The 21,998-nt window shown below is 39.4% G+C and overlaps 1 protein-coding gene across 1 annotated transcript; it reads right to left on the reverse strand.

Moving 5' to 3' along the window:
* Window positions 1-1,737: 1,737 nt before the first annotated feature.
* On the reverse strand, window positions 1,738-21,760 carry THBS1 (thrombospondin 1). The gene is made up of 22 exons (XM_054025337.1): window positions 21,430-21,760; window positions 21,060-21,152; window positions 19,556-20,133; window positions 18,860-18,935; window positions 18,380-18,576; window positions 18,094-18,219; window positions 16,543-16,636; window positions 14,606-14,779; window positions 13,969-14,145; window positions 13,404-13,577; window positions 12,691-12,818; window positions 12,400-12,552; window positions 11,644-11,862; window positions 10,886-10,993; window positions 10,048-10,207; window positions 9,415-9,533; window positions 6,964-7,198; window positions 6,202-6,429; window positions 5,802-6,073; window positions 5,193-5,290; window positions 4,925-5,064; window positions 1,738-4,169 (listed from the first exon to the last, which is right to left on the reverse strand). The coding sequence occupies exons 2-22, from the start codon at window positions 21,124-21,126 to the stop codon at window positions 4,162-4,164; spliced, it is 3,531 nt and encodes a 1,176-aa protein (XP_053881312.1). The 5' UTR covers window positions 21,127-21,152; window positions 21,430-21,760; the 3' UTR covers window positions 1,738-4,161.
* Between the last annotated feature and the right edge of the window lie 238 nt (window positions 21,761-21,998).

The raw sequence follows: 21,998 nt of genomic DNA on the forward strand, positions 1-21,998 counted from the left end.
TGGGTACCATCATGAGATTTTTGCCTATTTTCCAGGATTTGCTATTGCAACAACTGAGACATTCCTGAGCAAACTGACTTCAGCCTCATTACTTTTCAGCAGTGAGTTCCATATATATATGCCATTGACAATTTGTCTTAAGTATGTGCTGTACTGGAAGTGTGAATTTTTTGTAGTATTTTTATGAATGATAGGCATCTTAGTTGACCCATTTGGCTTGGTATTGCTACCCAGTAGGATTCAAATATTTCTCCTGGAACAGAGAAGGCATGAGGTATGTCACATAGTGGTCTGGGGTGGGGGTGAATGAGATATCAAGGGCTGCAATCCATATGTTTGAATGGAAGGACCCCACAGGGATAATGGAAACCCCAAAGATCAACACCTAGGTGCAAACGTAACTGAATATGCAAACATAGCATGGCGATGTTGAGAGAACAAGAAGATGGGTGTCAGGAGCTGTGTTAAGAACTAGGTTCACACAGACATACAGCAGCTCATTTGGGACTCAGAGGCAAAGGGTCACAGAGGGAGAGAGGCCAGATGGATTCTACAGCAGCGTGGCTTGGTGGAGCCCAGCTTTGGCCAGCATGAATTCTGTCTTAACCTTTGCTTCTTTATACTAACCTGAGGACTTCCCAACCCTGTATCACAGTTGACTACTAAAACCAACCTGGTTTTGAGAAGGCTGCCTGGTGTTGCTGCACATACTGACTGACATGCATTGATCTCTGAAGGGGGTAAGTATCTCTGAACATCTGTCTAGCTCATTCAGACCCCCTGGGCAGAGCTAATGGTGTGAAACAGGAGTTCTGGAGCCCAGTGGCTCACTTCCAGAGTCATTGAGGCTGCATGGCCTACCCTTGTGGAACAGGGTGAGCCTGCAGGGGTCTGACACACTAAAGGGGTAGCCCTAGAGGACTGTTCAAAAGCTGGGGCATAGCACAGACACTGTAAATCCATAACATACGCCATACACTAAATTTATTTGGAGTGGCTGTCATGTTGTGTCATTAATGAAAAGGGCTTAATAACCCCCTGCTGGTGCAGAGGGACTGAAAACCGCACTCTGTTGAGACAGCTGCACCCTACAGAATGATTCTCCTTTTCCCCCCCCTCACACCTTCTTTTGTAAGGTCACAAAGTTTTTCTGCCACTGCCCTCCTTAAAAGCCCTGACAATGGATGTTTGCAGTGGTGTTGTAACCATGTTGGTCCCAGCATATTAGAGAGGCAAGCTGTTGGCTAGAAGTTGGTCCAATAAAAATATTACCTCACCCTCCTTCTCTCTCTGACAATGAGTGGTAGCTTTAAGTTACTAGCTATGGCTGTCTGGGGAAGACTCCCCAGAGTGAAGCCCCAGTAACTTGACATTCTACTTCCAGGTTCCAACAGCAGGTCAGTTGATACCATTGACATATTCGAATGCATACTGACCAGCCATGCCTTCATGGCGCATGCCCACAGTATGGAACACATTCATATCTACATCATACTTTCATCTGGTGCTTAACATATGGGATATAATCCTGGCTTGCCATTGACTTCAATCCTGGCCCTGTTCTATATTTCTAGGAAAAGCTTCATTTTCATATCATCCCTATCATTACTATATTAGTTTGCTATCCTTATTGAGTTGAGCCTTCACAACTGAGTTAATGTAAACTGACCCATTAATTCAAGTAGCCCATGGAATCATAGTGAGAAGAAATGAAAATAGATAAAAAAGTTGTAAATATAAATTTCCATATTGGTTTATTGTTCTTTGTATGTAAGAAATTTTATTGTACAACTTACACAGCTTTAAAATGTAAAATGGTTAAAAATGTGTACAAAAAAGCATGTTCTTAGAAAATTATGCTAATAGCAAAAACATGGGCGGCGGAGCAAAACTCTTCAATTCAGTGTGCAAACATTTTATAAAAATAGAAATACTAACTCTACAGGTAGCACTTCCTGATAAATTATTTAAATAGCGTATCTACACAATTATGAGATTAACTATTACAATGGCAATGAGAAAAATAATTTATAAAAATACAAGCAATGGTATACAAGATGACAAAAATATAACACAACATTAGAAATAGTATTTAACATTGTTTCAATGCCATTTTCTTACTGGGAATATACTTTTCCGCAAAGAGAATTTGACTATGTACAGCATTTAATTTTTTAAAAAGTTCTACAGTAGCTTTAAAGTTTGTTAGACATTTAAATTCTGCTTGATCTGAAGATTTTTTTTTCTCAGTCACACAATGAGGTAATATTTGTACGTAAAAGTTTCACCTTGTTATTTTTTTCCTTTTTTATTTTTTTTTTTGGAAAGACAAAGGATTATAGGTATAATCATGCTGCCCTTTACACCTGGAACAGCTTCAATTAATGTATGTCTTGCCTCTCCCCCCCCCAGCCCCTTCCAGGAGCTCCTAAAATCCCACCTTCTCTGTGAAGCCTCCTATTTTTGCCACTGCACATGGATCATTCCAATGTGCGACCTGCAACTTCAGAAATGGCTACAATCCAATGCTATACAGACAAGTGCCATTTGTGCCTCTAGTATGAAAACTTGTTGGGGCAGGAATTATGTTTTGTCTGGCATATTGTTGACCAATGGTCAAACACCATGTACATCTAATGGCACTAAGTAAATGATTAGTAACAAATGCTGTCCAGTCTCTCCAGTAACAGGCTCAAGAGATAGGAACTGACAGTATCTAAATAGGACTTGTGGTTTCTTAAAGAAGCAGAAAGGTAACCTACCAGGCCATCACCAATTGCCTTGCACAAAGTAGTAAAAAAACAACACATGGAACGCTGACTGAGAAAAAGCCAACAAACATTCATTCCATTCCCTCCCTGCTGCTGTTCCCTGTGCTCCACATTCTTTATGGGAAAGTTGCTTTTTGTAATTAATACATCTCAGCAATCTGATCCAAACAAAAAAGCTTTCTAAACTAAAATCTAGGTTCAGTATAGAACAGAATTAATAAATAATCTGTATTTACAATTGTACAGTCTTGAAGACTTGTAACAATGATTATATGGATAGTCTTGACGCATTTATTGTGTTTTGTTTTATCAATAGTCCTTCAGTCATTATGACATCCAGGATAGGTAAAAAATAAATATTTTACATTTTTTAAGGTTTTATCTACAGCCTTCTTCCTCCTCCCAAAAAGTGAGGAGTTAAAACTAAAAAAGTCCATGAAATCTGTAGAAAAAGGAATGTTGCTATTGTCATTTGTTGTGCCTTTTTAACCATAAAATATAAAGCACAGATGTTTGTTCCTTGAAGGCCAGCACAGGTGCTAATGGAGATGGTGTGCTTTCCAGCACCTTTTTAAAAGTTCTTGCTACATCTGCACTTGCTACATGTGGAATAAAATAAATATCTTTATTTAATCAGGCAATGGCAATAGATTCCAATTGTGAATCCCAGTTCTCACCAAGCTGGTGCAATCCTGTGTGTAAATCTTTATGCCCTCTTCCCCACTGGGGATCCATTTTACAGTTTCTATTTTATACTGTATGGATTAACTCGCTAATACAGCTAGTCTACATCATGAAATCAAGGAATATATTTTAGTCACCTGAAAGATATTTAGTCCAAAATGTAACAGTTTCTCCAAGTTACCTGTATATAAACCCCAGAGAGCATAGACACCTTTTAGACAAACATGGCAATTTTCTGTTTAACCTTTAAAAGTCCACCCTCCCATCCCAAATCCCCTTTCCTCACATACTGAAATGTCTTTCGTTTTTAAGTAGTCCAAAGCACATCCAAAGATGATCTTATTACAAAAAATGCTACTTGGTGGGACCACCAGTAAAAGAGAGGCAGTGACATTACACTGTGATAAACAGCAAAGCAAATGTCTTACTGAAGCAAATGTGTGCTTTTTAGATGACGACAAATTCTCATTCATGAAAAATACATTTGTTTCCTTCCATTTTAGCCGAGGTCATATGTTGAGTGTACTTTCAGTTTCATTCTTTCAAAAGCATTCTTGAGGCAGGTCATGTGTTTTGAGTCCACATTTGTGCAGGCAGAAGAAAAGAAGGAAGGAATACAATGGTCCCAGGGTTTGTAAAATATTAAACATTTCAGAAGGTGCAATACCAGCATTTTTAAATAGTCTCTGGATCAATAACCTCGTGATTATGGATCTGTGGAGGAAGGGCGGGAGGAGACAGAAAACTTGTTACAGAAGGAATTAAAATATTTCTGTATTATTAATCATTATAGTTAGGGACTAAGCTGAAAAGCAGTTCTTTACCCGTTTGGTAGCAATTTCTTGAGCCAGACTTTTGTATGAAATGGCCAAGAATGTAAGAAAGATTTGAGTTAAGTGTGTATGCACTCCAACTCAGCAGAACACAAACCCTGACTTTTATGGGCACATAAACCATGAGCTGTGCATACATTTTGCCTGGGTCCAAGCCAATTGGGATTTGTTTGCATGTGCATATGTATACATTAATATGAAAGTAAGGATTTTGTCTTTTCACACTGCAGTTTATGCACATGCATTTGAAAAATCTGGCCAGGTGTTAAAAAAACAACAACACTAGCTGTAGTTCAAAGCATGAAGTAAATATATTTTATATGCCTCTTAAAACATTATGTCCTGCAATTAAGTCTCTTCAACATTTCACTTTTAGTGGATGGTAACTTAACTATGCAAAATTCATTAACAGGATGTCCTCTATCCATCCCAGCACAACACACACAGATCTCAAAAGAAATCCTGCATGTGTCTCAAGAGTAGTATAAGATTATCAAAATGTTGTGTAATCACACAGAATTTAAATTGATAAATTTCATCCTTAAATTTGTTTTAAAGAAAGTTGCCTCAGAAGAAAACAATTGTTATTTCAACGTACTTCAGTAAAATGTCATACCAACAAGATGCCATCCTTACCTCTGCATTCATATTTAAGATCTGAGAAGAACACCATTTCTTGAGAGAAGACAAATAATCCTAACCGACCACCAGCATAGGTTTTATCATAGATTGGTCCTGAATCAGCCATGATTTTCTTCCCTTCGTACATTACAACTCTGCAAGAAGAGCAGTAATAAATCATCCTTGTCGGCTGTGGTAAGTTTTTATCTTTAATATAAAGCTAACCATTGCTAAAATGACACTTGCCCTCGAGTCCCTTCGGATATATCACAACAATAGTTACCTAATGTAGCCAGTCTTTGGTCTGTGGCTAAGACGCCATCTGTAGGCAGTAAAATCTTTCCAGCCTATGTGACGAGGGTCATGCCACAAGGTCCGCACCTAAAAAAGAAGGATACGATTATAAATAACCAACAGAGGAATCCAATTATTTAGGCAATATTTTGACACCATGTCAACATCTCGAGAAGCTTTTATATTCAAAATAAGGGCCTACAGCTGGACAGTGTATCCAAAAGACAGGCTCTGAATAGAGTCTTTTGAAACCCATCTGATTTAACTCTACTCCTACAGAGGTTCCTATTTAATTGTTCAATCTGCCTAATGCTGGATGTTGAACGTTTCAGAAGGTCATCAGAAATAATGGACTCCCTACTTGTTTTAAACTTAGTAGAGTCCCTTAGCTCCAAAGGGAATCTATGTAGAGCTTATGCTTCATAATCAAGTTTGTACACAAAATCCTACACCTACAAATTACAAATAATTATTTCTTCTAAGAGACCCCTTCCTACACTAACAGGATGCATAAACTCCCCAGAATTACCATGCTTATTGTTAGAATAAAGCCTGGCCTCCATGCAAGAAAATAATTAACCACAAATGCAGTTCTTACCTGCCCAGCAGTGTTTCCTGTGTGCCACAGAGCATTTCGAAGGTGCTCTCCAGGACCTGTGGTAGAGTTCACGACTTTTATAGAAAGCCCTGAGTATCCTTGAGCTTTGGTTGGTGTTGAGTCCCAATAGGACTGGGTGATCTGCTTCCACATGACTACATAGAAACGGCTGCTAGACTGATAACCAAATACAAAGCCAGCATAGTCATCATCCCTTTCTGTATTGATGAAGAATGTGCCACTGAAGTCCACAGCATTGAATTCATCAAATCCTGGGTGAAGAATAAGGAAACCAAGTTTGAAGCCTCTGCTTTTATTAGCCTTATGCTGGACCTAAAGCTAAGTTTCTAGACTTTTATAAGACACTCTGAGGAGAGAGGATCCAAAATGTTCTACTCACCCACTGCAAGTCCAGGATCACAATTGACAGTCTGAACCAGCTCTTTACCCTGGTGACGAACCACCCAATTAGGATCATTTTGCGATGTTCCCTTGGGATCCAGGGGAACCATCTGAAATCGACGGAAGTCTGTCTCACTGATGTCAACATTCTCAGGGCAGATGTCATCAATGTCTGGCACATTGTCTTGGTCAAAGTCATCTTTGCAAGCATCTCCACGTCCATCACCTATAAAAGTATAGGTTCACAGTGACAACTCTGAAAACTCATTGGCATAATTTGAGAATGATGCATCACTACAGTTGCCTCAGTCATACATGACACTTGAGACTGAAATCTGTTGCAGTGTTTTGGCTGTGCCACTACTACAAGGCAAATTCTTGTAAGAGGCCTAGATTTATTTACATATTCACCCTGGTATCTTAGTGTCAAGAAGTTTTTTTAAAGATATGCCTTAGGTTTACATTAATTACAGTAGCCATGATCGATTAATATGTTCATATCCCTTCTCCCTATCCCAATATTTCTTCCATTTTGGCATATTCCCAAACTTCATTAAGATACTGGGAATCAGCATAAGATCCGCAGTAAAAAGGAATGACATAATACCAATACAAACTATATACACTTGTTTTTTTTTAATCCTTTTTAAAAAGAGAACAAGTTATTCATAACATAATTTTTTATACATCTGTATGTAATGCTAGACAAGCCTTTGTGGAAAATGACTGGTTTTGATATTATAATATTCATCTTACGTACCATCAGAGTCAGTCTGGTCTGGGTTGGCAACCAGTCTGCAGTTATCTTTGTCATCGGGGATACCATCATTGTCATCATCATGGTCACAGGCATCACCTTTGCCATCCTTGTCATGGTCAGCTTGATTGGCATTGGGCACATAGGGGCAGTTATCTAGGTTATTTTGATGGCCATCTTCATCTATGTCCTGATTGTTGTCACATTTATCACCTATGCGGTCAGAGTCAGAATCCTCCTGTTGGAGAAGGAGAAGAGGAAAAGCTTTGAAGAACAAGCTTTAAAATGCACAACACTTATTGCAGCACTTGAGGATGCTGACAAGAAAGACACAGAAATACAAATTTTGAAGGCTAGAATTTAGGATTGCTATTCACTTAAAGAAAAAGGACCAGTATTAAATTCTTACGCTCATTTTGTGATTCAGACAAGACTAGCTGTGCTAATTTCTTTTGAACTACTTTATTATTAACATTTCACTAACCAATTGCTTTAGGCCTATTTATCTGAATATCTGGGGCTCAGAGAGTAGTGTGGTTTTCAGCTTTTTCCCAGGATATGTACAATTATGCATATAATGTTTCTGCCACTGCAGGCTAGTCTCTATTTACTCCATGAGATTTGCAGAGATCTAGTGTCAATTTACCCTCCATCTTGCACCTAGTATCTTTCTGTTCCAAGCACCATATGAAACTGACTTTGGTATGTACCTAGCCATTAGATCACTCTTACATTATAAGAATGTTTTGACAGACTGTTGTATGGCTTCCGCTCCATGTCATAATTTTCTTAATTACAGAAACAGCCACCAAAGCCCTCTATAAACATACAGACTAAGTGGTAGTGTAAGGAGATAGCCCATTACTAAAGGAAGTAACTATGTTTGGAAAACCCTCTTCTGCTTGCATTTTATATATACTTTAGCATCTTGTTTTTGCTAAAGTATATACAAAAGTCAGTTTCTATAATATGATCACATGGCATCTAGCTTTATATTTGTTAGAGCTATCAAAAGTTAGCCTGTCCTATATTCTTGCAGACACTCCTCCGACCCCAGGAATTATTGAAGTGTCAGAGGCCATTTTAACTTACACATTCTGAATTGCTACAAGTGCTAGAGTTTAAATTATTTTGTCCTTAATACTCTACCCTACAGAAATACTTACAGGTGAGAGTTTTGTGGATTAATTTAAAACAACGATTCAAGAAACCACTCCATGAAAAGCCAGGGAAAAACCTAACAAAAACAATAGAATGGACCATGCTTCCCCCCACTTCACCTCCACCTATTAGAAAGAAGTCAAGTAAATGGGGCAAATGTAAAGCCACCTAACTTTCTAAGCATCATTGAATCCTTGCATGTAACACTGCCCAGGCAACTACAGTATTACACTGGATTCCACTGATTTGCAACAACTTTTCTGGAACCATACAAGCATTCCAGTTATGCCCCTGAAGCTATTCATCTTACTGCCTTCTACTTGACAGGACTGTACAGGCTTTACCCACGGCTGCCGTTGAGTGTCTTAGAACCAGCAAATTCAGTGGGAGGGGCTGGAAACTCCCTCACCTCCACTTAATCTTGTAAAGATTAGTTCTTCATATTATTTATGAATGTTGGAATATGCCTTTGAGCCTTTGCCATAAAGAGGGAAAAGCAGGCAGCATTACCCTTATTGTATTGGCAAAGGCAATCTTTTGAAATGTGGTTGTTTTGTACTGCTTTAACCTTTGTCTGAAAAAAGCAATGTGTCTATATAAAATGAAATGCAAGGCACTGCACTAGTTAAGCCTCTGGCCCTGCCATGCCTAAGATCTACCTCTGTTCCTAGCACACTCAGTGATGTTCAGCATACGCCCTGCATTAATGTCAAGCACCTGGCAAATGTTTGGGGGTTGTTTTTTTCAGAAAAAAAAAAAAAATCAACGGTTGCTTTTTGAGTCACATTACTCCTTTATTTTAGCTAATTTGGATCCAGTGGTTTTTTTTAAACCCCACCCCTAGTAATGTGTGTGTCTCTATTTGTAATTTACATAGTCTTAGTTTTTCTTGTACAGCATGTTCATTTGACTACACTCCAGACTGTACAATAGAATCACTGAGAAGAAATTCTCATAGGCTGTTTAAAATTAGTTGTTATCCATGTGAATTTCATGCTGTATTCCCAGAGTTACTGCAACTGACAAGATCCATAGACAAGTTTACAGACATGAGTGTCTCCCATTAAAAATGCTCAGGACACATATGACTTCAAACAAGAGTCCCACAAACCTCCATTACTCAATTTTTCAGTCAATAGCTAGCAACTGTGTGAACTCCTGTGAGATAGGTTATCACCTGATAAAGGCATCATTTGTCATGTCAGCACAGTGTGTATAACAAAGGGTAAAAATTAAATGGTAAATAAGATTTGAATAGCAGGTCCAGAGAGAGGTCAGAATACAAAAACCTACCTGGTCTGGATTGTGTTCCATAGGGCAGTTGTCACACTGATCTCCAACACCATCCAAATCTGTATCCCTCTGGTCTACGTTGTAGACGTATTGGCAGTTATCCCTTTCATTAAGAATGCCTAAAGGAGCAGAGCAGAGTTGATGAATTCAAGTGGCTTACATAGATCATAAACTCCACAATCTGAATACTGTATACTGGCAATGGAACTGCAAAAAGTAAATAAGGCTGACAATTAAGCCAACAGTTTATATGTTGCTAAAATACCCACACTTGTACAGCATAATCTACAGTAATTTATTTAACAACCGATTGAGACCCCTGTTATAACCATGGGATAGCACAGGACTTCGTTAGTTATATCTGACACCCATTGCTAGTGTGAACAGGGCTATAAATCAGGACCTCCTGCTTCAAAAAATACAGGCTCCTAAACTAAAAGGAGAATTTCTATTGGTTGTAATAGGATTAGTGCTTACAGCCTCAGTCACTAGGAGGTGACTTGATCACACACCTGACTTTCTATCTAGTATAAGACAGGGGTACCAACAGAGGCAACATATAACTGACATCTATGCAGTACTGAACTATCTGCGTATGTGTAGGAGGGTGGAAATGGCAACAGAACACCTTACCATCTCCATCAATATCCACAGCACATGCATCTCCTTCTCCATTGTTATCAGTGTCAGTTTGATCAGGGTTGTGATTGTAGGGACAGTTGTCACAGCGGTCACCAACATCATCCCTATCATAGTCATACTGCTGTGGGTTGTAAATGAATGCACAGTTGTCCTGCAAGAGGGAGGAGAGGCCCAAAACCACTATTAATAAAGAGAAAACTACTTTGGTGCTTTATCAACACAATTCAAATGTATGGCTTTTGTTTTAGGAAGAGATTTAATGCAAGTTAAGAAAATGCTTGAAAATTCAAACTAGTTAAGCCCTCTTCAATGGACAGATCAGAACTACAGTTTCTTTTAAAAAAATAAACTCAGATTGTAATGGATCCAAATGATGTCTGGGAGAAGAAGTGGAATAAAACAAATTTAGAATTTGCAAAAAAACACGCACCCTACTTAACAACATTGGCTAATATTTCAAGCCCTTTGCATCTCAGCCAAATTTACCACTGGTGTAAATAGCAGAAGTGATAAAGTTGCTCTCACTTGCAGCAGTGGTGAATTACAATGACATTCTGAAAACCTTGGTTAGGCTGCTATTGTAATGAAGTCAAGAGTCAGTCAATCTAATTTTCAAAGCTCAGGCAGCTGCAGCTAGTTCCTGGAACTACTGAAGATGCAATCAATCAGAGTTAGGCATCTCTTTTCAGATAGCCAACTTTCCCTTCAAACCCATCAATTTCCTACCATCTTCTGTTAAGATTAAGGTCAGAGGCCAGGACTTGACCACTGGGAGTGGAGAAAGGAAAAGCTACACTAGAAAAGGCATGAATCCTTCATATTGCCTTACCCTGTCATCTGGAATGTTATCATTATCATCATCGTTATCACAGGCATCACCAATTCCATCCTTATCATAGTCTTCCTGCCCAGAGTTGGGAAGATTGGGACAGTTATCCTAGAAAGGAGAAAGTGCACAATATTTTTATCCCAGGCATACATGCCATGTTTTCTTTATTTTTTTAAGAGCGTGAACAGCTAGAGTTATACAGCATAATTCAGATCTCATTTACACTGGTGTTACCTCAGTGTAATTCCATTGATTTCAACCAGTCATCATCATCATCATCATCAAGGACTGCAGATAAAGTTTTCAAAAGTCAAAAGCCTAAGTGTATGTTTTTTTTTTGAAGATGGTACTTAAGCACTTTTGATAATCTTCCCCTGTATCTTTTTTGCCTAAAGCTTTTCTCTGAGACATTTGAGAATGTTTACGAGTGGCCAAAAATAGGCTCTTCATAGGAACATACATGTGGTATTTTTGTAATTACCGGAATGTTCAGAATTCCTGAATGTTACAGGCATGACTCAACTGCTGTAATAACAGGTTCTTCGACAATCTGGGACTTTTTCTGACAATACAATGCCATGATATCCCTGAAGGAATATATTCCTATCTTGCACTATAGGTAGTTTAATATCTGTAATTACTCAAAGACCTGACTGTCTCATAAGCCTTTAAAATATTGAGCATTTAGTACATTCCTCAGATATATACTAAGGCAATTTCTTAAAACAGTAAGTGGGAGAACAGGGGAATTTTCTTACTTTTTTGCAGTGATAGGTAGCATTGGTAACACAGACAAGGTCCTCATTTGGCCATCCATCTAAATCAGTATCTTCACCACAGATTATGCCATTGCCAGCATAGCCTGGTTTACACTCACAGCGGTACATGGGGTCACTGAAGTGGCCAAGGTAATTGCACTTGGCATTCTTGTTGCAATCATGAGTTCCATCTGTGCATGGATTACGTGGTTTGCAGACCTAAAAGACCACACACACAAAGACAGTAAAACCACTGCAAAAGTCTCTATCCCCATTCTTCCTGGATATACCACTAAGGCAAGAGGAATTTATGGCTGTTTTGAGCCCAGATCCTTCAGAAACAAAATCTTGATGCAGAGTTGCCATCTTAGCATTAATTACTATTTTTCCTTATTCAAACCTTTCATCTTCAAAGGGATCAGGCACGTACAGGTCTAAATAGTCACATGGTAAATATTTACTTCATTTCTGAATTGGCAACATTTCAACAAATGTTCATTCCCCCAAACTCCTTCCCACCTTTAAAAGGCTAAGAAAGCAACAGCTTCTAAAACTCATTTTACTGAAGCAGATTATATGCTTGCACTATGCTGTCTCTTTTCAGATAACCTTTAATTTCCCAGACCATGAAGGCTGGTCAAGAACTTGCTTTTTCCCTTTTCTGAAAACGTCAAACCTTTTCAGGATACAGAAGGCAAAATACAGAAGGCAGCTGGGAGATTTTATAAACCAGGAAAATTCTCAACTTGGCAGTACCTGCTTGTTAGCTGTGGCATCCTCAATACCCCGACCAAAAGGCTGTGTTCCAGTGAAACGTGGTGGGCAAGGCAAGCAGTTGTATCCAGGTTCAGTGTTCTCACACCTGTGCACTCCATTGAGGATAAAGCAGGTATCAGGAACCTCTTGACACTGAAGTGGGAAAGATTGGGGTAAAAGGGATAATTAGACAGAGGATTTCTTAGGACATTTGGATTTTTAACTTGTAGTTTAGTGTTTTGTACTTTTTTATTAAAAAAAAGGCTAAAAACAAGAACTCAAACTTCTCACCTCATCAATATCTTTGCATTGAACACCATTGCCATGGTAACCAGTAGGGCAGGCACCACACTTCCAGGAACCATCAGGGGAGCTGGTACATGTCGTTCCCGCAAAGCAGGGATTAGACAGGCATCCATCTGAGACACAAGATTAAATCATGGTAAATGTCAATCATTTTAGTAGTCTGGCCATATCCAGCATCTTAACAATATGTGAATTTAAAACAAACTTTTTGGTCTGTTTTAAAGGGGTATGGCAGCATTTTAGACTTGAAAACAGCTTCACTAACCAATGGAAAATACTAATAGTAAATTTCTACATGGCAATGACATTAGAATGCCAAATGAAAATAAGAAGTCATTGGTTTCAGTTGCATTCTTAGCTACAGAAAGAAGTGTTGTCTAATGGATTGATCATGGGTCTAGGAGTCAAAAACTCCTTCAGATCTAATCTCAGCTTTGCCACTGACTTGTGCTGTCTTGACAAAGTCATCCAGCTATTGTCATATTCTACCCTCAGTTACACAGTAATGGCACTGAAATCAGTTGTGTTACTCTAGATTTGTAGCAATGTAATGGAAAGCAGAATTTGACCAGTTTTCCCCATCACTAAAATGTAGATACAGACTTCAGATGAGGTGTAATTTTTGCACAAATATTTGAAGATGTAAATGTATCTAAGGGCTACAAAAATACCATTTTTTTAAAACTAGAGTTACTCACCAATTGGACAGTCTTGCTTATTGCAGACCTGGGTCCCTGTGGCATGACCTACGCAGTCCTTCCCACCATACTGAGGCTCAGGATCATTGCAAAGACGTCCACGTTTTTGAATGCCTCCTCCACATGTGACTGTACATACATCCCATGGAGACCAGGGTCCCCAGTTTCCATTTACTACAAAGCAAATCCATGCAAAATGTAAACATTCACAGAACTGATTGTAAATTGAGCAAGATACTACTAGCTGCATCTAATCTAGATATTGATGTATGTGTCAAGACCACTGCTGCACTTAGACATCATGAAAGAATAAAGGACAGAATGGCAGCACCTACATTTTTCATTTCTAAGTCTGCTAAAATTAGAGCCTGAGTGTTATTCAAACTAATTTTTTAATTTACTTATTTTATCTGTAGTAGCTTTTTAAAAAAATATGAGATTTTACCCAGCAGTTGATTTAACAAGAGACAGTTGCCAGGAATAGATTATATAGCAACTTCCAGCTCAAGAGGTTTGTTGTTTAAGCTAAATAATGTAATAGTCTCTATTTGATCAGTATACTTACTTGGGCAAGGGTCTTTCTGGCATGATTTGGTTTCTCTTGCCTCACCCTCACACGGTTTGCCATTCATCTGTGGGACTGGAGAGTTGCAAAGACGGATTCTAGTGATCATGCCAGTGCCACAGGTAACAGAACATGATGACCATGGCGACCAATGGCTCCAACCACCATCCTGTTTGACTTTAGAAGAGACAAACACCTATTACTATCTAATCTGAGATATCGGTGAGTTCTTTGAGGCATGTCTGCATAGTTCCTAGAAGACTTTTGGCAGTGTGTGAATGCCAATATTAAATAAAAACCAGAGTTTTACTACACCACCATCATGGCTACAGATTCAAAAAAAATTAAGTGCATGCTGCCCTGAGATTTTGCTATGTTTAGTTCAGGCCCAGTGCCAAAACAAACATTCATGCTTGCTTCCATTGCATACATTTCAATTTTGACATGAGTTTAGTAGGCAAAAATCTCAGGAACTGCTAGAGCTAGAAACCAATGTTTTATACCATCTGTAAGCAGCTTATTGTGGTTTAAATCATTACTATGACTTGTGTTAATTTAATAATTAAATTACAATTGTGGAAGCCCAGGGTGGGCTCAGGTAATTTTTATGAACTGTGCAAGCAGATGAAATACTTACACCTCTTATCGCACTCCTGAATGTGGCAGGTACGAGTCTGCACAGAGGAACCTTCACAGCGATTATTGAGACTATCACAAGAACGGCCTCTCTGCTGAACCCCATTCCCACAGGTCACAGAGCATGAAGTCCACTCAGACCAAGGGGACCAGCCATCCTCTGCATAGTCACTGGCTGTAAGAGAAGTACATTTCTGCTTAAAATGTGAATAAAGAACTTCTATTTTATAGACTGTGTTTAAACTCTTTTCCTGACAAAAAAATATAAAAAAAAAATAAAAGGCTACATTTGTCATTTGCCTTCCTTTTACAAAACATTTCAGCATGAACTTTGAAGGTTGTGGTCTCAGTGGCAAGCACAGAGGAAGGCAAGGGCAACACAACTAGTTTAGTGCTGTACTTTACTTTCATAAGAGTTTCTCAGTTCACTGTTTGGAGGACCAGCTTACAGTTAGGCAAGGGCTGCATGTATGTTCAATTGCTGCTTATCTTGAACCCATTAGGCCATAAGTTGAGCTGCTTGGCAGAACTTCAACAGAACGATTTTTTAATCAGAAAATGCGTTTGGTCAAAATCTAAATGCTTTGCAAAATCATGTTGCTTCTGCCAACATTTCATTTTCGAGAAAAACCTCAAAAAAGTTCCAACAATGTTCCAATATCCGATTTTGACATTTTCAGAATGAAAATGTTTCATTTTTTGTTGGGAAAATTTATTTTATATTATATGATTTAAAGAGTTGAAATCAAAATGAAGTGTTTTGATCAGTCCAAAACAAAGTTTTCAAAACTTTGATTTGGGGAATTTTGAAATTTTTAGGTTTTGTTCAGATTCAAAATGAAGCCAAATTTCAAAATTTTTCATGAAACAGATTGTCCATTCTCTGCACAGCTCTAGTTATTAGGTACATATGTTGTAACTTTAGCACCTGCATTTTTATTTTTCACCATAAACCCTGAAGGTATGAGGCCACTTATTTACTATACAATCACTCTTTGTTCACTCAGATCTAATACAGCAATAGCTGTGATATGTCAAAAGCAAACGTGTCATTATGACTTGAGTTCTATGCTATTTTTGCTTCTATTGTTATTCATAAATTCATTATTCGTGTTATGTCGTGGTCATAGTTCAGTTGCTAAAAACTCTGTGAAGATTCACTTTTTTAAAAGCAGAATCAAGACAAAATATTTTTGTAAATAGTTTACAGTATAGTTATATTTATTGTGGAGGAAGATAGAAATCTAATCAGAAAAGTTGTTATCAGAGAACCTGATGGTAACTGCTTTACTTCTCTGATATTTTAAGAGAGAGTATTTCTGCAAATTTTATATTGAAAAGTCAAATATTTTGCTGGAGAAAGTTGATATGAAGCTATTCAAATACAGCAGTTCCAAATTCAGATGGTTTAAAAGAAGGACTTATGTTTGATTGGTATTCGAGCATTCCAGTTTCAATACTGATTACATCAGACTAGATTAGTCTACAGTACTTTGTAATATGGGCTTTTGAGGGACAGTTAAACTTTATGTGGCATGTTTCTTTGGATCAGTGCCATAAAGACCAAATTCAAAAGCAAGTAACCACATCTGAAATGTCCACCCCACCCTCCTTTCATTGCAAACATGCAATGGGATCCATGCCTGGACTGCCTGAAGTATCTTCATGTTTCTAGTATCACAGTGGTCATAACTTTGAGAAGTGGTAATTAGAATTTAATATAGCTAATTTATCAACTATAGTCTATTTAGAACAGGACTGCATGATCATTTAAGGGTCTCGAAATTCAGTTAATGCAAACTAAGGCTAATGGTTCTCCAGTGGTGTAATCCTATACCCAATTGTGTTATTTAGAGTACATTTTAGTACAGTATATCTAGCTAAGTGAGAGAGCAGAGCAGATTACAGCTAAAATTCCAAGCAAATTTAACTACTTACGCCAGCATCGTGGGCAGCACTCCCCGTCAGGAACGGTGGCATTAGAACAAGGCATGAGAGGGCAAGACACTTTCCTGCATATAGTGGCAGAATTCTACAAAGAAGAAGAATCATAACTAAGCAAGTACAAATAAGTTTAAGCTGAAATTTTATCTAAAAAAGGTCAAATACTAAAGACTATTATCTACTGAACTTCTTGGAAAAGTTTCAGTAGTAAGTCTACTGCATGACTCCTTGTTGTATTTAGAGCTGACACAATAGTGGTAGTTGTTCCAGTAATTCGTAGACCAGTTTTCCCAAGTTATTCTTTAGTTACTTTCCAACCAAGGGTGGAAATGTTTTAGAATTTGTAGAAATTAAGCAAAAGAAACTGCCAAATGTCTGAGTTGAACTCTGCTACCTAATATACCAAATATTTCAAACTTTGAAGGAACTAATGAAGAATTTGAAACCAGCTTTCTCATGTGTTAATCTGAATTGAAATTGATTATATAAAGTGAGTTGAGTGGAGTTGGCTCAAAAAACAGCAATCCATAACTTATAGTTAGATGTGGCTTTGATCTTTGAAGGCAGAACAAAAAACTCCACCAGAAGACTGAATGAGTGTATAAATACAGTGTATACTTTTGCCAGTTCCGTTCCTTTCAGGACAACAGGCCTTCTTATTGATATAGTTTTAGAAAATAGTCTGGCAAATGGTTGGGACAGCTACCAGGATTCAATAATGAGAATTGAAATGTCATTAGCTGAATACAAGTTAAAAAGAATATGAAGGCCTACAAGTATTCCATTTATATCCAATACTTAGCCTTTGGTTTCCAAATTGAAGCAGGCTTTGATGGATTTGTACTTCAAAGTGTTTTTAAGAAGGTATAATTAAGATTTGAAGACTGCATAAAAGGAATTATGTGGAATTATATTTATGGCATTATTCAGCATTTTAGGATATTTTATAGCATTCTACAGGAACAGAACATATTGAAGAATGAATTCCTTGTATAGTTCTGTGGTAGTTTTGGCTAGCAGTTACCAACTTTATGAAATAGTCCTTCCTTTCAGGCTGCAAAATGTCTGCAAATTCTGTGGCATTAACAGTTTCATTATAGAATCAGGATTTTCTTTTAACTGGTTACATTTACTAGTGAACTGCAAGGATTCATTCCTATTCATTTAAGTCAGTAAAAGGTGCAGTTGAGTGCCTAATTTGGAACCCAAGTATTTAACTTAGTTTACTTTTTGGTTTGTGTAAACTAAACAAAGTCATTCCCCAAATCACTGAAATAGATTGGTTAATAGACTACTATATCAGTTGGATGTTTTTAGCCTACGCCCTTCTAAAATGTGTCTTCAGTAACATTAAATGAAAGCTGCATTTACAGTACAGCCTTCTACATCACTGGCTGCTAGATGGGTCTTTCAGAGGATGATACAATATGCAGGTTAAGTGTGCCTAGTTTTGTCTAGGATTCATTCTTTTACATAACGAATATCATTTAGGTAGCAGTTGTTTATACAGATGTTGGCATGTTGTGAACTGTAAGAAGTCTTTACCTGGCAAGTACATTCAGTGCAGCTATCAATAGTCCACTCTTCTTTATTTTTGTGCAGAATTCCATTATGAATGCACACACCAGGCGTGATCTGCACTACTTTGGCAATCAATTCATTTTCTTCAGTCTTAATGAAACAGAAAAGAAAAAGCGTTACAGGTATCTTCTGTACAAAGCTCTCCTTTGTCTCAACACTTGTAGTTTGGTCTACAAGTCTTAGAGGCAAGTTGTATTTCACTCTCAAATACTAGCTAATGAAAACTACTTTGGGTTTACTCGGCACTTACCACTTTGCGCACTCGGTCTTGAAGTGTTGTAACCATGGACCGCAATCCTTGCATTTCCACAAACATATTTGTAAGTTCATCACAGGAGAAGCCACAGACTGCCTGGATATCCTTTGTTTTATGGCCAATGTAATTAGTACGGATAGCTGGACTGGAGCCATTGATGGGATTGTCCAATGTAATGATCGCACTAGTGGCTAAAAACAAAACAGTATATGCATGTTAATATAGATACACGCACTTGATCTCTCAAGATTACAAGTGAAAAATTCATCGTTTGAAGTGTGCATAACACCTGCTAACATAGCTGTCACCAGGTCCATTTATTTGCCTATAAGCCTGAAAAAGTCATGTAATTTCTTATACAATAATGATTTGCATTTCAGCATACTTCTGAATTCTGTCTCAACTTGTCTTCCTACCATACTGAGGAATCCTATTTTAATAGGTCAGTGGATTCAGAAAAAGTTGCAGACTTACAGCTGGAGCAACCTTTGTTCCTTAGGATGGCTTCCAGGGTTGTTCCAAAGACAAACCGCACATTCTGCAGCACTCCCTGTGGACAGAGGAAAAATGACAACTTTTTGTAACAATTACAGGGGAAAGAAGTGTAATTTTGCACAGAAAATCCAGTTTCAATTTAAACATAAAAGTCAAAGGCAATAGGGTGAGGCATGTGTCCAGAATGCTTCACTACCCCTGTTTACTCAGTGATAGCAAGTCCTATGTCTGAACACTCTTTTCCCCAGCTCCAAGTGTCTAATAAATCCACAGACGTACAATGTCCTTGCTTCTCCTCTCTATATTCTGGGCTTTATTTTTGTTTAGCAAAATTTGCTACACAACTATTTATCTGATCAGAAACTTAGAGTTCTTCTTGTAGCCTTAGGAAATTCACCATCTCTCACCCAATGAGTCTAAAGCTTAACTGAGCTTGGGATTTGAAGAGGATTTTCTACAACCCACCATTAACACGCAAGCATCCAAGTAGATTGTGGAGACTATTTATTTTGGATGTGGACAGTTTTCCTGCACAAGCTGATCAGCGGCTGCACCCCTCCTATTTTCATTACTACTCTGTGTCTCTAGGGTGTCTAGGTGTGGCCACTGTGCCTTTAAGCATTTCTCTCATTGCAGGAGCCCCATGAAGCTGCTGATTGAGAGAAGGTGCCTAACCTGGAAATTGTCATTGACGCCACCCTTGGCGATGCGGAGCTTGGCACTGCTGGCCAGGTCCCTGGTGAAGATGTTTTGGATGGGGATGTCCAGTTCAGCATTCTCCATTTTCTCACACCCTACGTAAAGCTGGGCCCGGTCCTCCTGCACGAACAGGGTGATATTCTTCCAGTGCCCAGTGGCCAGCAGGGCATCTTCCACTGACACCACCTGCTGCTTGCCATCACCAGACAGGCTCAGGTCTAGGGTGCCTGCCTTGCCATTAGACACCAGGTTGAAGATATGGCCAGAGCTGTCCTTGCGCTCCACGGCCAGCAGGGTGCCCCGGCTCTTCTTGGCCTGCCGGAGGGTAGCCAGCAAGATGAAGCCCTTATCAGCATAGATGGCATCCAGCAAATCTTGGAACTTGTCATCAGGCACGGCTGGGATGCGGCTGGCATCCTCAATGCGGTAAGCAGGGCTGGAGGGCTCAGGTCCCTTCACCAAGTGCACCCCAGTTGCCCGACGTCCGGCCCCCTTGCGAGTGAAGCCGATGAGTTCAAAGATGTCAAACACACTGTTATCATCTCCCCCAGACTCTGTGGAGAGACCAGAGCAAGCGCTATGAATAAGGACAGTAAGGGGCTGAATGGCTGTGCAACCCCTGGGGTGGGGGAGCACACACTGGTGCTGGGGGCTATGAAAGTAGCTCAGCCCCATTGGGGGCTGGTGTTCACTGTGGCTGAGTGGGGGCTTTAAAAGGGAGTTGAAGATCAGTCCAATGGGATGGGGAGCTGGTGGAGAGACAGTGCAGGCAGGGGCAGCTGTGAAGCTAGTTCAGTTCCATAGGGGGGCTGTTATGCAGAAGGGCATGGCGCATTCCAGTTGGGATGCCGGTAGGCAAATGTCACTTACATCCTGACTTATGCACAAAGGTAGCTAGACAGTGAGTGGCGTTTTGAGCGCCAGTAGAGGAGGGGTAGCACACCAGGAGACACAAGGGGAGGAGAGCAGAGTGCCCACATCTGTCAGATCCCATTTTAAAATCTAAGGTGAGAGTTCTCTGATCACCTACAGAGATCTCAACTAGTACATAAGTACTTTCTCTATATGGTCTATGTTGCTAAATAATGCACAGAACAGGCACGATAAGGAAGAATGCTAGATTGCTTCTTTTAGCTCCTCAGCTACATCTTTTCCAGCATAGCGTGGAAAGGTGAGCAAGCCATGCTCTACTTTAAAGTCCTTGAGTGCTCAATCCTTCCTTGTTTGAAGGTTACATAAATTCTCCACAGGAGGAAATAATTTGCTGTTCATAACCACTAATCTGAATATTCCTCAGGCTAATGCATTTTTGTGGGCTAGAAATATCAAAGCAGCTCTTCATCACAGTTTAAGGTTTCATTCCTTCAAAATCAACACCAAAGATACCAGAAGCCTTAAAAAAAAAAAATCCTGACCATTAATATTGACCCGATAAATCTCTTTATAATCACCAGATACAGAATGAAGCCACTGTTCTTACCTGGGATCTGGTTTGTTCCGCAGACACCAAGCATTAGGAGGAGAAAAAGTCCGCCTGATAGCTCCATGGCAAAGATCGGTCTCCCAGACAAACCTTTGAACAACAATAAAAGGACATCTCAGAGCCATTACATTCAGAAAAGTAACGTTTGGGGACACTGGCAATCAATAGGTTTGTCAGGTACCCTGAAGATGGAAAACACTGCAAAGGACTACGTGGGGGAGAGATTACCGAAGAGTGCATATGTAGCTAGATACACACAAACCCTCACGCATTTCAGTTGGTTTTTTTCCCCTGCTTGATTGGATTTTGTCTCTTAGAAATTACATTACGTCGCAGGGGGGAAGAAAAGTGCTGCTTCAGCACTTACCTTTACAGAAAAAGATGATGAGACCCTAGAGATAACGCAGGGGAGGAAATATCTTCTGCAGTCACTGAATAAAGAGCGATCAATATCCTTCTGAAGCCCTTGGATTCTCCTGGTGACTCTTAGGTGAGTTATTGTCTCTAGCGCTCTACACGCGCTCAGCAAAGCTCATAGCCAGTAGTGCCAGTGTCTCTGCAGCGGGGTCTCTCGTGTTCTTGGAGCAGTCCGAGGGTAGCAGTGAGTCCTGCTTGGTGGATCGGATCGGTAGCTGCTTGCAGCCCCCGGAGGTTTCCCTTGGCTTGCAGCCCCTGGCCGGTGCAGTGGAGTGGCTGGAGGAGCTGCTCTCGCCTTTAAGGGGTCGCTCGCATTCCTGAAAGTCCCGCGGGCCAATCAGCAGCAGCCGGGCAGGAAGCGGGCTGGTGTTTATCCAGTTACCTCACAACAAGAGAGAAACAAACCTTTCAAAAAAAAAAAAAAAAAAAAAAAGGGGGGGGGGGGAAGGGCGATGATCACACTCCAGCCTTTCAGTTCTCTACGCACAGCAGCACATGGTGGGGGCTCTGCCATCCACT

Source organism: Malaclemys terrapin, chromosome 4 (assembly GCF_027887155.1).
Source record: "Malaclemys terrapin pileata isolate rMalTer1 chromosome 4, rMalTer1.hap1, whole genome shotgun sequence".
In the NCBI taxonomy this organism is placed as follows: Eukaryota; Metazoa; Chordata; order Testudines; family Emydidae; genus Malaclemys; species Malaclemys terrapin.

Bases quoted from the DNA above. Each gene is read 5' to 3' on its own strand.
- THBS1 (XM_054025337.1), bottom strand. From the start codon at position 21,126: ATGGAGCTATCAGGCGGACTTTTTCTCCTCCTAATGCTTGGTGTCTGC. The intron at 18,577-18,859 runs GTAAGTCTGCAA...TTTTGTTTTTAG, and splicing joins GAACAAAGGTTGCTCCAGCT to CCACTAGTGCGATCATTACA. The intron at 13,578-13,968 runs GTAAGTATACTG...TTTGCTTTGTAG, and splicing joins CCAGAAAGACCCTTGCCCAA to TAAATGGAAACTGGGGACCC.